At 37.1% G+C, this 17,303-nt stretch overlaps 1 protein-coding gene across 2 annotated transcripts; it reads right to left on the minus strand.

Annotated features, from left to right (window-relative positions):
- Window positions 1-388: 388 nt before the first annotated feature.
- Window positions 389-16,145, minus strand: LOC121853688 (dnaJ homolog subfamily C member 16-like). Of its 2 annotated transcripts, XM_042348029.1 has the most exons (16): window positions 15,975-16,145; window positions 14,918-14,984; window positions 14,274-14,485; window positions 13,424-13,574; window positions 12,843-12,972; window positions 12,505-12,596; window positions 11,704-11,994; window positions 11,336-11,549; window positions 10,550-10,749; window positions 10,174-10,250; window positions 8,086-8,181; window positions 7,452-7,679; window positions 6,549-6,753; window positions 4,428-4,475; window positions 2,164-2,274; window positions 389-1,853 (listed from the first exon to the last, which is right to left on the minus strand). In XM_042348029.1, the coding sequence occupies exons 1-16, from the start codon at window positions 16,124-16,126 to the stop codon at window positions 1,713-1,715; spliced, it is 2,415 nt and encodes an 804-aa protein (XP_042203963.1). In that variant the 5' UTR covers window positions 16,127-16,145; the 3' UTR covers window positions 389-1,712. The 2 variants fall into 2 exon arrangements, with proteins under 2 accessions (XP_042203963.1, XP_042203964.1); XM_042348030.1 differs by lacking the exon at window positions 4,428-4,475.
- Window positions 16,146-17,303: the final 1,158 nt, after the last annotated feature.

The raw sequence follows: 17,303 nt of genomic DNA on the forward strand, positions 1-17,303 counted from the left end.
TCATGGCACATATTCTATTCACTAATCACTAGAAAAAAACAACTGATGTATCTGCTGGTTCATGAAGAGCTGAGAGTAATTCTACTTCTAAAATCTGTCTAGTATATTGTAGAAGGATTTCTTCAGTTGTCTTAAGACTCACCTTGAGCAGATTGGAAGTTTCTGAACACACCGTCTAAAATGTTTGATCTATACACCAAAACAGTGACTGAATATCTAGTTCTCACTAATCTGTCTATACTTGATGTCAGAGAATCACAACTTCCTGTGTCCTCAGTCACAGTAATTAGTTTAATATGTAACTTTTATAAACTACCCTAAGAGTCTGGATCAAACTACCGCACTAACATTTAAAAGTCTTGGTAACATAATGCAATATAATCTTTGGTATATGCCTTTTTAGTTTAATTACAGTCTACATAATACATGTTTATCACATACACTAAAATAAAACAGCCTTTTGCTGTTTATGGTTTGAGAAAGAACCTTTTGGCTGCAAGAAATCCATGTATATCTTACAAACTTTGACAACAACATAACTAAAATAAATAAATAATTTTATATTCTGGCAGACTATGACTTGTTAAAAATCTACATATTAAAAATAAATCAAAGTAAAAACTATTGAGGCAACGTGTGATTTTCTTGAACATATCTCTTAATTATATGCAATGCCATTTCTTTTCAGTTCGATTCTTATGAGGAGAGTCACATCTAATACATAAATTACTCCAAACACATAACATACTGTAGACTATCTATCTCATATCCTGGTATGAGAGTTGTACTGGATATAACATTCCTTCGTACTGCACTTCAACAAGCCATGTGTCCAAGTACGAGGCTCCCACGTGTGACTGGAGTGTTCTTTGTTTAGTCCCCCTGACCCCAGAACTTTGATGGTGTAAATCACAGAAGTTTATGGTTAGATTCACATGTTTTTCAAGTCAATCACAGGTTACCTCACTGTTAGGTTCAGTTATGTAATGATCAGCTATGCCTCTTTCATCTACTTTCTGCCTACTTCTACAGTTTGTGATAATTTGTGATTATTTTTACTTCAAGAATAACAACTGTAAGATAATTTACACTCTAACATTGCCTCTGTTGGCTCCCACAGTGCAGGACATTGAGCCGAGGTTCTTAAAAGGGCGGTCATTTGATGTCAAGTGTAAATTTTCCCACTTCTACATGTAACCTTCTAAGTTTCTAAATGAGAAAGGTGATACTTTATAAAAGTCTCACCTTCATATTAATATCAACTTCTATATTATCAACATTACCTTCAAGTTAGGATTTGTTAATGGTATATTATATACCATGTATACAGACATCGTAATTGATGAGTAATTATCTACAGTTAGTAATGCAGTATACATAAAGGGTAACAGTGTAAATATGTCATGTCTTATTTACTACAGATTCATCTACCAAAAAAATCTAGGTTTTGTTAGTCTACACATGCCAATACACTACAATAATTCGTTACTGAACATCTAACACATTGTTTTCTTTGCCTGTAACTACAAATTTCACCACAACTGAAAATGATGAATGGAAGAAAACACCGTGAACAATATCTATATACTGTATACTGTACATGAATTGTCTCATATCTTAGACTCTGACTTCTCCTTCATCTCTTGATATGGTCACAAATCATATAGTGTAATGAAAACATTCTGAACAATACCTAATCCATGACACATCCACTATTTGCCGGGCCAGTCTGGCCAGTAGTTAATGTGGTAGCGTAGAGTTGAACCCTCAAACAGGCGGTCCATCCAGTTACTCAGCCCTTCCAGCAGTTGTTCCTCAAAAAGTATGTTGCTGTAGTAGTTGAGCAGGGGTTTCTGAAGTAAATAGTACAAAAGACGTTACTTCCTAAAACAGGTTCCCTCCATCTATAGATTAAAATTAAAATATAGGTACGTACAGTATTTCAATCATAGGCAAGACTAGTCACCTAACACATGATGCATGGAGTGAAGGTACAAATCTTGTCTTACACTGTCTAAAACATGTACTTCTTTCTCACATCTTTGTGTTTCTTACTCTCTATATAATATAAACTGCTCTTAAAAACACAATTTATGTGGCTTCTATTGTGTTTACTGTACCTAATGTTGATGCACACATAAATATGCAAACCATATGACTCACATCAGAAGCAATTGAATCCTTCCTCTTGTCTCCCACCTCCACATCAGAATCTGTCTCAGAATCATTGTCACTGAAGCCCATGAAGTCTCCACTGATGCCTGATCGCGCATGCTGCAAAATTGCAATCAGAAATACGGGTAAATGATCAAATATCCACAAAATAAAGAAATTGTATAGGAAGATGTACCGGTAACCAAACAGTCGTAAGTAGAAGATATTGTGTATCAACTGTGAGGCCAAGTGTGATACAAGGGCCAGGCAAAGCTGATAAAACATTACTTACCATGAACCAGCCACCCAGTACTTAAAATCACTTTACTGGCTACTCCTGAACATTTGCCAACAACCAAAATACTATTCCTTTGTAATAATGTATTGAAAAAACTCAACACGAAATTGTACAAAAATATCAAGGGACATTACTGTACATGCAAATGCATACTCAAATAGAAATACCTATACTGTATTTGCATACTCAAACATAAAGATTCAGAGGGAAAAGTATACATACACATTGCTCACACACAGGAAAGAAAATATGCAATGAAGCAGAAAACCAGACATATGTATAATATAAAACACTGTGAGGCATTTCTTTAAAGATAAAAGATAATGGATGAATCATCATTAACTATATTGATACACCAAATCAATGATGAGAATGCAGACCAATGAGTAACTGCAAGCTTTCAAGAACACATTACAAGTAGTTTGGGAAGAACAGTCCTTGTAATTTTGCTATTATGGATGGTGTGTTAGAACAGTTCAGAAGAAATCAAAGACAATACTCGTAAAGTATACGCTGACATCGTGCACATGATTTTAAACACATCCAATTAATTAAAAACGAATAATTGAAAATGCACTGATCCACTGCAGATAAATTTTCACTTAAAAGTGAAGTTCTCATATATAGTACCATCAGGAGATGATGTCATAAGATTAAATTAATACCAATAATGGCATTCCAAGAACTTTATCAACAGCATCAATAATGGATTTTTCCCAAGATCAAATCTATGGCATGAAAAATATATTGAAAAGTTATCTAGTGTGAGGCAACACGGCCTAACATATGTAACACTGTAGCTGAGATCTCCTTAATCCAATTTATCATATAAAGAACCTCTATAAGTATGGCAACATAATGTAGAGGAAACATACAATACTGTACTGTACACCCATCACCAGCTGGCAGTGATACTGTGGGCCTCATTATCCATCACCTTCATGTTTTACCTCCCCTCTACAACTCACTACCCAAGCAGCTGCCCTATGACGGGGTGGTCCTGGCATAACAACCCCACACTATGGCATTCCTCCGTCCTCTCCATCACCTTTACTGTCTAACCTTTCCTATGTTATGTTCTATCATAAAGACTCATCATAAACAAGCCTCTGGTGTGTATGGTTAAGAGAATGATGCATATAAAGAGGGCACTTGTTTACTGATTGTCAGATGCATTCAACCTCGTACAGTAATTCATTACCTTTAAAATAGTAATACTTGTATTATAAATTAAAAGAAGCTTGACTACCAATACAAACCCCATGAAATATACCGTACTAATATTACTACAGGTATTGTCAAAAAAGAAAAAGATGCATTTCAGTATAAAATTTCACTGTACAAAATTTACAGTACAGTGAAGTACTGTGCTTTCTACTGCACCCAATTAGCCATTCTGAGAAAGTTGGTCAATGTTTTCTTTAATGATTAAGTTTATTACATAATTTTGTGAAATGTTTAACACTCAAAAAAAAAAGAAAAGAAAAAACAGCAATACAAGACAGACAGACCAGTTAATACTGTTAATATTGTATAAGACCAATTCAAGGGAGAGAAGTTATATGGGCAAAGATCCTCTCATACAGTAGCCCTACACTCCCCTCACAGAGACCAACTGACCTATACCTACAACAGACCAAATGTTCTTAAAAAGTAGTACTGTTGTTCATATGACTGTACTCAAACAAATGTTATGGCTGCAGGCACTTAAAGGACATTGGGTTGCTGTTTACTGTATATGATGTAGTACAGAGCAGTATCTGTACACACACATATCATGCCAACGAAGGGTTAAGAAGTGGCGAGTTAAGTGACTTTTAGTGAACTTTTGTACTCTGAGTTACAAGCACAATGTTAACATACAAACTGGGAATATGAAACCACATTCCAATATTTAGGGGCATAAAACAATGATCGTATTTGGAAAAGGTTGTCTGATCATTATTTCAGTCGTGAACATGAGAAATGTACTGACCCTTCGACGAACTCCTTCTGTCTCAGATGTTGCTGGATTTGGAGTGAACTGAAAGTAGCAATGCTTATAGTAATGCAAACATTCTTGTAAAGAAATTTGAAGAGCCAATACTGTACTATGTTATCAACCAGGTTTCTGAATGTAGTAATGGCACTTTCAACACAGGTACAATATATTTTATAGTAAATAGAAACTTAACATTTTAAATACTTTGAAAGATTTTTCATTGAAGTCGTGTATTTTTCTTATCCATACCAACACCATCTACCATGTACAGTGCAATTAATACATCTACTAAAACAAGACTGGCATTTATTCACAAGAAAGGGAAAATTGTTTATCATCTGCAGAATGATGGTGACAAGGTAACAAACACCCCAAGTGGCATAACTGTATAAGTACAGCACAGCCCCGCACTACAGCTTAGAGAAAGTGAGTTTGAAGTCACTTTTTAATCTCTGTGGTTTCAGTCCCTCTTGATCCACCCCACATAGTGTAGGCAGGGAAGTAAAGGTAAGAAATAGGAAGAAATATACTGAAGTTATTTTATCAATGAGGAGCTATTGACCTCAAAATCATTATTGAAAAGTTTTCTCTTTTTTCTATTAATTATAAATATTTTGCCCAGAAGCTAAAAAACCCTTTAGTAAGGAACAAGAGCTTTGTACAAATGCACCAAAAGCACGATAGTAATCAAAGGTGAGAAAAGTTCCGTAAGCACATCATTTGCCCCGGGTCTTGGGTGCCTAACACAACCCACTATGGAATAAGAAGAAAGTAGAAGCTAGGACTGGAACATGAAGTACTCCATCAGCCAACCACTCTTGTATACATGTGATGGTTGGTGGAAAAAAGAAGAAATCCAAGAAAAAAAAAATTCAGGGAGATCATAAGAAGTATGTCTGGCAAAAAAGTACTGTAAGTCTAGAGTGTGTGGTTGAAAAATAAACCATTTGGGTATGAAAAAAGAGTTGGTGTTTTCAAGGAGATGATTGGGGTGAGAACCACACTTACACATCAACACTCACAACTGTTACCCACTCCCATAAGTAGAACTATGCCCACATTCATAAGCACACCAATAACACACCCACATCTTTGAGCTGAATTCAGTAAGTCCTGCGGATAATAATGTAACATATTTTGTACTTGTAACTTTAGAATTAGATCAAAGTGAGACTCAGGCTAAGACACACATCTTTCCTATTGCAGGTGTTACTGTGCCAAATGACATCTTTACATGCAGGATGTGAAAGTTTTATGGAAATGTGATCAATGAAGCAACATTTTGACTAGCTGAGGCAGAGACCAAGATTAAGCTGGACATCTAAACCCAGTGACAGGTGCCCTGGCAATACTGGATGTCAACAATGGTCAAAAGCTTTGAAAGGAGAAACATGTGAGTAGTTTTGCAGAAATGAGGTTATTTTAATATTACTCTCAGGTCAAGACTTCAGCTTCATGGTGAGTGTTTGGTGCCAAGTAATGTTACTAAAAATCAAACTGTGTAAAAGGAATACAGTACAAGGGGGCTGCAGCCTTATTTAGAGATTGAGATTAATATGCACTTGCACATCATCATGGATACCTTATTACTAAAAGATGTATACCTGGTAGCCGCTGTATAGACTAACAGAAATGAAGTTGTAGTGACCTTATTACATAGTGAAGAACATGTCACAATGCACATTTGCCCCATGACAGGTACCTTGATGTCAAACAGTCATCCTAAGATTTGTAGAAATTAGGTGGAACTCCTTTAGGTTGAGGAAGGTAAGCAGAGTAAGAGTCCTATTACCAGTGAGGAAAATTATGCCAAATATTTTTTTTACCTTTTCACTCATCTCTCCTGTCTTTTTTCCACCTTCTCTCTCTTCAAGTCTTATTCTAGTATGTAAATTTGGTTACCTTCCTAGCATCCCAGACTGGATGTTTTCAGGTCCTTTACCTCAGTCTCCATTCTATACAGAAGCATTTTCTCTCACAAGGACAAAACTGGACACTCACCTTATATTTCAGCTATTTAACTCTTCTACAGTGATCTTAAGGTAATGAAGTGATAACAAATCTTAACCTTTTTCACTACTATCACCTGTCCTATTGATCAAGAGAGCTTCTTACCCCAAACACAGCTTCAGGATGCTTGGCGTGGTACAGACAGTAGTACTTCCTGTGTCCATTAAGAGCAATGACCGTGCCGAGGGTATTCTTGGGGTTTATGTTCAGGTCACGAGGTTCAGGAAGCCCCAAGACTAACGCGCGCTTGTACCACTCCATAGCTGAAGCTCGCTCAACATTTAAAAAGCCAAACATCAGTGTTTTGTTTCTGAAAATATATACAGCTGTATATATTTTTGTTAAAGAACAAATAAGTATTAATTTAGTATTAACCCTAGTCATACACCTGTGATGACCAGTGACAGGTACCTAACTACCAATACCAACACCTGCTATATCCACTGGCTGTACTCCCACAGTTTCCTAGTTAAGAATCTTATTTAATAGGGACTTTAATTCACGATCATTACTATTGCAGCTGTTCTCAATTTAGGTGTGAAATCCTAAAATGTAATTTATTTGTACAGTCATTTAAAATTTAAAAATTTAAAATTTAAAATTTAAAAAACTAAAAATTCTAAGATTAAAAAATTATACTGGCTACGAATAACAGTAAGACTTGGCTACTAGGATAAAAATTTCAGACGAAGCTTTGATTATTAACTGCACAAACTTGAATTTATGAGTACTAGATGGATGTAAAGTTGATTGAAGTTTTAGTATTATGTATACGTTGTTGGTGGGAGGTACAGGTGCTGACCACTACCCAATCTCCTGTCTCTTTCTCTAACTTTGTGCTGAAAACTTCCTTATTAGAATTTTATGTAGGAATGTGAGATACGTGAAAATCAGAGTACAGTACTTATGAACATAGAAAACAAGACTACTGTATATGGTATTCAAAACAAGACTATAATCAAAACAAGACCACTGTATAATCAAAATAGGTCTTAACAGTAATCTTACTTCCTGTACGGCCAACAAGCTTTGTGGAACTTTGGCATCAGTTTAGCTTTGCTCTCCGAATCACACAGCATGACGATGGTGCGACAGCCGGGCTTCAACATACGAACAAGACCATTGTAAGTCTCTCCCCTCAGTTCGTGTACGACGAGTTGTGGCTGAGTAGTAACCTTTCCAGTCGAATCTATAAACGTGGAGTCTGAATTGCCCACTCGTTCCTCTTCAAGTTTCCTGCAGAATAAAATTTAAGAATCTACTTACAAGACAATCACCGCAAAGGTTCGAATCTGTGTCACTTAATATCAATAATGCAAGAAAGTGACAGATTTAAGGGTGTCAAGTGAACAATGATTTGTCCTACTTAACGTGAAATGAAATGGTAATTAACCACTCGTGTATGGGTTCCCCTCTGTGCTGAATTAAAGTAACTCATATAGACAGTCTTAGAAGTCATTTAGGAACCCAATATATTAACTATTCAAGGCAAAGTTGTTAGGTGTGATAGTAAAAGAACAGGACTGTACATATAAGAGTTCTCAAGAGCATTCAGGCAGGAAGAAGTTCAAACAATAACAGCTCATGAACTCAGATCCAAACTGTGAGAGAAGTACATCTACGCAAACTCTTTATGACTTACACCAAGTACGACATGACGTATCCTCCGGCAATAATGAAGAGCACCGTCACCAGGATAGACACAGCGGGGAGAAGGTCATCCTGAGTCACGTTATCCCTGGTGGGGGAAATACTCATCATAATACACATCAACTGAGTGACGCAGCAACTAGTTATAAAACAGAGAAGCTTGGAAAATTGAAGGATATGTCATGCAATGCATTTTACGCACAGTCTACAAAGAATCTATAGTAAAAAAATACACATTACACTGTAATATATTTTATCTAACTGATAAAAAATAATTTATAATTTTGATGGGTTATTTGTGGTATAATAAGTTAAGGATTGTTAGGAGTATCACACAAGTCACTGAACAACTAAGTGATTAGGTGAGCATTCAAATGTGCCATAATTAAGCTACAGGACTTAACAGTTATTAGATTCAATCACCTGCAGATTTGAAACAACTTTAAATATTTTGGACACAGGAATGGTCTTATGACTTGGGCTAAATGCTCAAAAACTGATGTTCCTGGCACAGGTAGTTACAAAATTACTAAATCACACATTTGTAAATACTTCTAACAATTTGTTTTCAATGGCACAAAAAAACACATTTACCAAAGAAAAAACAAACAAGAAAAAGCACAAAGCTCAGAGACAATACTGGTGAACACATTCTCAGCCTAATGCATTAAATGACAGTTCTTGTATATTCTGAAGGACAATGATATATGTTAAATATAGTATTATAAAAAACCTTAAAAGAAACACTATTAAGTATATGACTCAAACTCTATTGTGAGTTTGTCATAAGCTTCGTACTGTTATAATTAAGTCTGCACAGGAGGCCAATGTGTGCAGAACAACCTTATGAAAAGTCTGAAGAGGGAGAACTTCTTCATCCTCAACCAGAGCAGAACACTAAGCAGATTCAGGCTGAGAATCAGCAGGTGCTATACTGAAACTGAATTTTGTGGAGCCAATCGAAGATCTGTACCAAATAATTCTGATTCTCAGGATTCTATATATTCGTTATTGCACAATCATCAGCACAAGTTTCACAATGCTTACATATAATAAGGAGTTTCAGCATATTACTAGGTTCTTTAACATTAGACCACAACCCAAAGACACTTGTTGCTAAAACATTGAAACTCTTGATTTTCCATTATACCTTTGAACAGATGAACACCATGGCTCTTGCTATGTGCCAAGTCTCAGGGAGGGTGGGGTGGTGTGCCTGGGACTGGCATGCATGTGCACCCACATTTTCTTTCAATTTTCTTGGAATTAACTCATTCAGCCATGGCCTTTGGAACAGACAAAAGGTACAGATCATGGCTGTATCTACTGCAAAGAAAAGATATATTTGCCACACCTAACTCTTGTACAGTTGACACACTATACCCAGGACGATCTTACCATTCCCATTATCAATGACACTTGAGGCCATTCTAGTACTGCACTGATATATAGCAACTACTTCATCCTCTACCAGTTAAAACACTTTTGAATGTCATTTTTCCACTTTCTCTCCTGCTCTTCCTTGCTCATATTAACTGGGATATCATATAATCCAATACAAATATCCAAATTTTCACTCACTACCAATCACTTTTTCATTTTCATCAATTTCAATTCAAGACAAATAATATTCCAAGGTTTCACATACTGTAGTCTTCTTTGTTCCTCCTATACTGTACTGTACTGTATGTTTTATTGACTACACTGTACTGTACTGGTAGAGGAAGTGAGCTACAAAGGACCTATGAATTTACAATTAATATAAAATACAAAACTCACACAAATGTAAAATACAACTGTAACACAATACGATAATAACATTGAGACAAACTCTAGAGAGGGAGAAATGAAGAGCCACATAAATTTCAAAACAACGTCAATTTAAAAGACTTTAGGGGTGAGAAGAAGAAGAGGAAGACCTTTCACATACAGTAAAGACCAATGTACAGTATAATGAGGGAGAGAGAGAGAGTAGTGTGGACCATGTACATTAACAACTGTAAGTCCAGAAAATGGGCGATGTTTCACTTACCACCAATATAATTTAAACTTAATCAAAGACACCAAGTGAGTTACCTACCTCAAATAATCTTGTACGGACACCAGTTTGCTGACGATTCTCCAGACGATCCCCTGAGCGTGTTCATCAAACAACTCCTGATGCGGGAGTAATTATTCGTGAGACATTCTCCACATTAAATAAACTCAATACCCAAATCCTTCTACTATCAACTCAAATTTTTATGTAGATTGCAAAATAGTTATACATTTTCTCATCATTATGCCATGAATAACATCTTAAAATTAGTCAATAATTAAATAATCATCCACATTTGCAAGAATGGGAAGACAACCATAAGAAAACTAACCTTTAAAATAATTAAATATACCACATAAGCTAAGTCTCACATCATAACTAACAGACTTGACTTCTCTTGCCTGTGTGTAGTACGAACCTGGACGACTGTTTCAAAAGGCATCGGCTGGTTGGAATGGAGAAGTCTCTGGATGGCCGCCTTGAGCGCTTCACGGGAGGTATTGTGTTTGTCTGGCTCCACCTCCCACCCTTCCTCCAGCCACTCGTACTTCAAGTGGTTCTGGTCCTTACGCCACAAAATAACTATGTGGTGATTGGTCTCAACTGGGGAACCTGAACCTGGGTATAGAGTACGAGTAAACTGTAAATAAACACCAAAAAAGATACCTCACACTTCTTACAGTAGCAAAAAACAATATGAAAATTATTTCAGCTTGCGTAGAGTAAAGAGATATGTAAAATGTATGGATGAAAGTAGTCATAAGGTAATTGTTCTTTATATGACTTTAAATCATAGATTATACTTGTTCTTAACCCCACACTCCTTCATAAGCTTACACATGGTTTCACCCACCTCAACACAACGTAAGATATAGCTCCAATTTCTTGTTTACTGTCAAGATTAACTCATCTATGTTTTGCACTACATGGTGGTGGGTAACCCATTGATCACTTTTTGGAAGACATTGTTAACTAAGGCGGGAAACACAACAGTCAAATTACGAGTGACATGAGCTGGCTGGTGTCAACGTGCTGGAGGAGGGTGGGGGGACCACACAAAAATATTCAATAAATAAAAATAAATAAATCTCAAAATATCACTTCTTTGACAAAATGTCTCATTCAATTAAATAAAATTTCTTAAGCTTGGTCTTTTTTTGTCAAATATTCAACAAGAGTGATGGGCTTAGACTAATGCACACACCTGCTGTAAGGGCATTCATAAATTCTACTTGTTTCTCCCTGAAGAGATAAGTGTAGCGGACACGATCCCTCTCTCTGGCCTGGTCACCGGTGGCATATTCCCTCAACGCTGCCCGACTTGGGTCATGGGCCGGATCATCTTGAGTGACCAAAACTACACATAATCGACGTCGGGATCGCACAGACTCCACGGGACACAAGGCATCAAACACAGACTGTAAGTTAACACAAATAATATATATTTAACGTGTGGTACAAGGCAGATGAGTTAGCCTTTATAGTTTATTATTTCTAAAGCCATACTGTAGTAATATTCATGAAACCCCATTAGCAGACCACAAACAGTTTAGTCACATTAACACACTGCACCTGTGAGGAGAGTCGAGGCAACACCAGGAACTTGTTGCCCTCAATAATATCCTTCATGGTTGGGTACGGCAAATCTGTCATTGCCACCGATGCCACTGGTGTGTGCAAGTCCTCGTGGAACACAAGCAAGGTGTCCACTTTATTGGACACACTGTAGCGAGCTCGAATGGTATCGGTATCACCCCGGTCCATCTGCACGTACCCGATGACAGCTCTCTCCCGGAACTCCCACCCCACAGTCAAGTAACGGAGTCTGATGATATCGAGGCGGCCGAAAATCAGCACGCGAACCTATTAATGAATGACATGTTAAAATACAGATAATAACTGATAACTATGTCCATGACAGTTTATTCAAAATAGAAATTCCAAAGGTATTTACAGTACAATATACTATAAATGTATTACTAATTATAATTACACAAACTGTATACAGGTAACAAGGTATACCATGCAGAGCATCCTCCAAACAATAAAAGTGCACGAGCCTTAATGTGGAGGAGGAGGGACAGGAGCAGGCCAAGAATGACATTGGGAGAGGTTGTAAGAAATGACATTACAGTAATTAGGAACCTGACAGGAGAGACTGCAGTATGGAAAGCTGCCGTCAAGTACTGTATTTGTAGCTAACCCACACAAGCTTGGAAAATGGCTGGAAAAGGTTGTTGTTGATGAAGGCTGGATGAGAAGGTCTACAACTATTCATGATTTTGCTAATTAAAGATAATGTTACTGAAATGAAGGAGTTAAGAGGTCCATAATCACATAAAGACTGCAACAGACACATCATCTAACACTTACCCTGTTGTCCATCCATCCACCAAGGAAGTTCTCAAGATTTTCTTCTGTTATTCGTTGTACTAATTTGTGGGGGAATTTACTACGAATGAAATCTGTGAATGGAAACAAGCCGTGAAAACTTACCATTTACCTAATAATAATAATAATAATAATAAATGACAGGAGATTTCTATGTATAAAATAAACAGATAATCAGTGGGCTAGGATATAATGTACATGTAATTACAGTACTGTAACCACACTTCAGAATATTTATTACTGTATTAACGGTAATAATAATTCACTAGACACTGGGAAACTAAAGTGAAAATAAATAGATAAAAAGCCCGAGATGTTACCTAAGGAAGACACCATGCTGAGTGAGGCATCGGTGTAGTGGTAAGGATGGCCGTCCAACAACATCACCAGGTACGGCACCGTCTTAACTCCTATTTTTTTAGCAAGCTCAATTTCTCGACCAGCATGAACCTGGGTAAAGATTGAGGCATAAATTGGATTAAATATCTGGTAACTTGAACTTTGTTGGATAAATATAAATGTCCACTTTCTATGACAAAGAGCTCACAGCATTTTATACTTTCTGTAATATAAAATACTGTACTGTACTGTATACAGTATGTAAAATAATCCTCATGCATGTCTTCAGTCTGAGTAAATATTGCCAAGGTTAAGGAAAAATTATCTGCAACAAGTCAAGTTTCTTTAAAGATACTGCGTTAAGATCAAACGTTAAAGAGTACTATGCACAAAAGTAAACTTCTTATTTATTTTTCCCTCATCTGCTGTTGAAATGTAACAGCTCTGAAAATAAAGTAAATGCAGCCAAAGCCAATGTTACCATCTGGCTGGCCATAGTGTCTTGCCCTCTACTGTTTTGGCCATTTTACCCTTTAAGACAAGGTAATAAAATAGTACATACAGTGGCCATTCCAAAATTAATTGGCTCCAGCTCTTCATCCAGTCTCCACCATATGGGTTCAATATCTGCACAAGGTATGCACCAATCAGAGTAGAAGAGCAACAGGTATGGTTGTTTCTTGCTTAATGGGATGATGGAGTTCTGATATGACCTGTAAGATTTCAAATGATTAGTGATAAAAAATTATTAAAGTGATACAGTAATATCATCTACATATCTATTTATATTTCATACTCTTTATTTCATCAAGGTATCAATCTCGCCATCTCTTTCCCATTACAGGTAATGTGGCAACAACCAAAAAGCAACATATATACAGTATAATATATAGTACAGTTGTCATTCATGCCTCCTAACTGCTGTAACATCCCTATAAGCTATTTTATACCAGGTTCTCTTATCATCCATGCATTCCCGTGCCTCCCATAATACCCACCCCACTCACATCTAGTACACCCTTTACTCCATCCATCCTTCTACCTCCTCCTTCCCATCTACCACATAATTACAATTCAGTAGCGTATGTCCTCTTTTTACCAACTTATCACTTCCTATTCCATAAAAATGCCATAATATTTTAGACCATGTACTACCAGTCACTATGCTCTGTTATCTATGTGTTATCAGGCAGGTGTGATGTAAAGCCATATGTATAACAGGTGTCCTCAGCCAGCTTATTTCACATCTTATGACTTTAAAAAGTATCTCCCTATCATGACTTATTGTAGACTGTGATCAAGTCCACATACAGGAGCACAACTCTCCACTGTGATAGGTAACACCCAGCACAACTAATTCAAAAGGAAACTATAAATTGGAGAGATGACAGACTAAATTCAGACCTACGTACTTGTATGTTATAGATTGCTTCTTATAAATAGTATTTGTTCCGTCTCCGTGCTTAAAATTGAAGCGGAACCTCCCTCCAAAAGTACTGAAAATGTCGTCGAAGGGATCGAAGCGCCGATAGGAGGAATAGTCATGTTGCTTGCGGAAGTTGGGCTGCTCTTCTGTCTGGCCTGTGGTGTCAAACAGCCGGCGCCGTTCTGGGTCCATTAACAGCTTAAAAGAGAACAGATGAAATTTGTTAATATTTTTTTTATTATTAACTTTTATTAATTATTTTCCAGGAGGCTATAGATTAATGAGTTGTTTGAGTCCTCTATGACAAAGCAATAACTGTAACTAAATTCATAAGCTATTCTCCTATACGTTGACACTATACACATTTTTCTAGTTGAAAATGTTCTTTGGAAAATTATGAAAAATTATTTACTTATGGCATACATTTGAAGATCCACCCCCCCATCCCCCGTTCCCCAGCTTGTCACCTGTACCCACCCTAATGCTCCCATAAGAAGGACAGCCTCAAGCCCCATAAAGACAGACGTTTTAATGTATTGTGGAAACTCTTTACACCAGCCAACAGTAAGAGAGAATAAGTGCTTCTGTCATCAACTAAACTTTCTATTAGATGTATGTAAATTATCTTACCTCATAAGCCTGATTGATTTCTATAAACTTCGCTTCTGCTTCTGGTGAAGGATTTTTGTCTGGATGCCTGAGGAGTAACACAAAAATAATTAATTTAAATAATAGTATAGAGAGCCTTACATATACACACCTGACCTGACACCATAACTAACAACTGATAAAATTAAGGGATATTTCTTATCTCTGTTTCTGTTCTTAGATTACTGTAATTGTTTCTAATCCTACTTTATGAACCTGGTTTTCCCGTTTTTTACAGTTACTGTAAAAACATACAGAAACTTTTTAAATTGTTTGTTCAAATACAATATTCTTTCTTACATTATTAAAGTACAGTATATCCCCCAAAAGACAAGGCTTTGCAATGTTAGTTTGGCGACACACACAAATGCTACCCAGTGTCCTTCCCATCCACATAAACGAGTTGATCGGTGGCGAAGAGGATAAAAGTACAGTATATGGTTTATCATAGACCAGAATCACACCTACCTACCCCAGGATGGAAGTGCAATACAGGTTAGGTTAGGTTAGTTTAGTTTAGGTTAACTTAGGTTAGATTGAGTCTAGTGGTAAAATTAAATGAAACAGTTCATGTGGAAAGGTCGCTGGGATGCATTTGATAACAACTGAAGTTAATATTCCACAAACATAGATTAAATAAAGTAACAATATCTGGTACTTGGAGTAATTCCCTGACTCACGGACTGTAATCAATGGTACAAGTAATTTTATACCTATTATATACATTATAACAGATTCATATATGACAAATAAAAACATTACTTGCCAAAAAAATAGTGATGTAAAACCATAAAGGTGATGCTTCTAAAATACGTCACTATGAATTCTATATTAAGCTACAAATGATGCAAAGTGATTAATAACTTTTAAACATTATTGAGTTCTGAGGGGAAACAGAAGACCACGAGTTCAATATCTATAGATGTATCTATTTATATATTTAACTATGTATCTATTACAGTAAGGGTGTGACACATGGGGGTACACACACACACACACTAATGGCCCTCAACATAGACACATTCAACCAACACCTTACCATTCTTTTGCTAGTTTCTTATACGCTTTCTTTATCTCCTGGGTATCAGCTTTTCTTTTAATGGCCAGAATACTATAAGGATCTCTTACTTTAGCGAGTACACACAAGAATAATGTTAGTAATATAGAGCAACACCACACGACTCGCCGCATGATTGCTGTTGTGCGGAATTCTAACAGGAACGAGATGTCTTGATGCTTCAACATATAAAACAATTATTCATTCAATTATATCTATCTTAATAATTATTTTGGTACTGTTAAATACATATTAGTAAATATATGTTTGTTTTTTTTAGCTCATGTGTAAGGAGTAAATGATAGATATTCTTTATTATTTTAGCTGAAGTTTTAGCTTTGGTATAAGAACAAACACCCGTCCAGCTGATCGATGACTGCGGCGGTGCTGATTGGTCCAGTGAAGTGAGGCGCGATGAGGGGCGTATTTAACATGTTAACCGGGTTTTTAACTTAATATATAGAGACTCAATGTAGTCTTTCTCTGTATCCACGAAACAGCAACTTGACCTCTACCTCACCTCCTCTCCCTCAACACCTGTACCTGCATCTCTCACATCTCTCCCTTAGCTGTACCTCCAACTCCCCTCTCCCTCATCACCTGTATCTGAACCTCCCCTCTCCCTCATCACCTGTATCTGAACCTCCCCTCTCCCTCATCACCTGTATCTGAACTTCCCCTCTCCCTCATCACCTGTATCTGAACCTCCCCTCTCCCTCATCACCTGTATCTGAACCTCCCCTCTCCCTCATCACCTCCTGTACCTCCACCTCACCTCCTCTCCCTCAACACCTGTACCTCCACCTCACCTCCTCTCCCTCAACACCTGTACCTCCACCTCACCTCCTCTCCCTCAACACCTGTACCTCCACCTCACCTCCTCTCCCTCAACACCTGTACCTCCACCTCACCTCCTCTCCCTCAACACCTGTACCTCCACCTCACCTCCTCTCCCTCAACACCTGTACCTCCTTTAGTCTCCATACTTGAAGCTGACGGATACACAGCTCAAGGTTGGACTGGCCACAAGTTCGGAAAATGATTAAGGCAAACATTTTCGGGATGGGAATTGAAAACCGTTGAAACAATCTGCCAGAGAGTGTTGTGACTTGTGACGACACTTCCAACAGAAACGTGACGGACGGCTCTAGTGGCTAACGAGCTAATCAGTGGCGAAAAAGATAAAAGATTAAAAATTACGGCGTGCGGAATGAGGAGTGTAAATCCCGCGGAGACAAATCAACATAAAACAATATCGAATTTTGTTCTCGACTATAAATTGACCATCATTCATAACTAAATTAAATGTAA

This window comes from Homarus americanus, unplaced genomic scaffold (assembly GCF_018991925.1).
Source record: "Homarus americanus isolate GMGI-L3 unplaced genomic scaffold, GMGI_Hamer_2.0 scaffold4896, whole genome shotgun sequence".
Lineage (NCBI taxonomy): Eukaryota > Metazoa > Arthropoda > Malacostraca > Decapoda > Nephropidae > Homarus > Homarus americanus.

What these genes read in the sequence shown, in the direction of transcription:
- LOC121853688 (XM_042348029.1), bottom strand. Translation starts at nt 16,126, where the DNA reads ATGCGGCGAGTCGTGTGGTGTTGCTCTATATTACTAACATTATTCTTG. An exon ending in TTAATTTTGGAATGGCCACT is followed by an intron (nt 12,973 to 13,423) that starts GTATGTACTATT and finishes ATCTTTACCCAG; the next exon opens with GTTCATGCTGGTCGAGAAAT. An exon ending in TACGTCATGTCGTACTTGGT is followed by an intron (nt 7,680 to 8,085) that starts GTAAGTCATAAA and finishes TTTATTCTGCAG; the next exon opens with GAAACTTGAAGAGGAACGAG.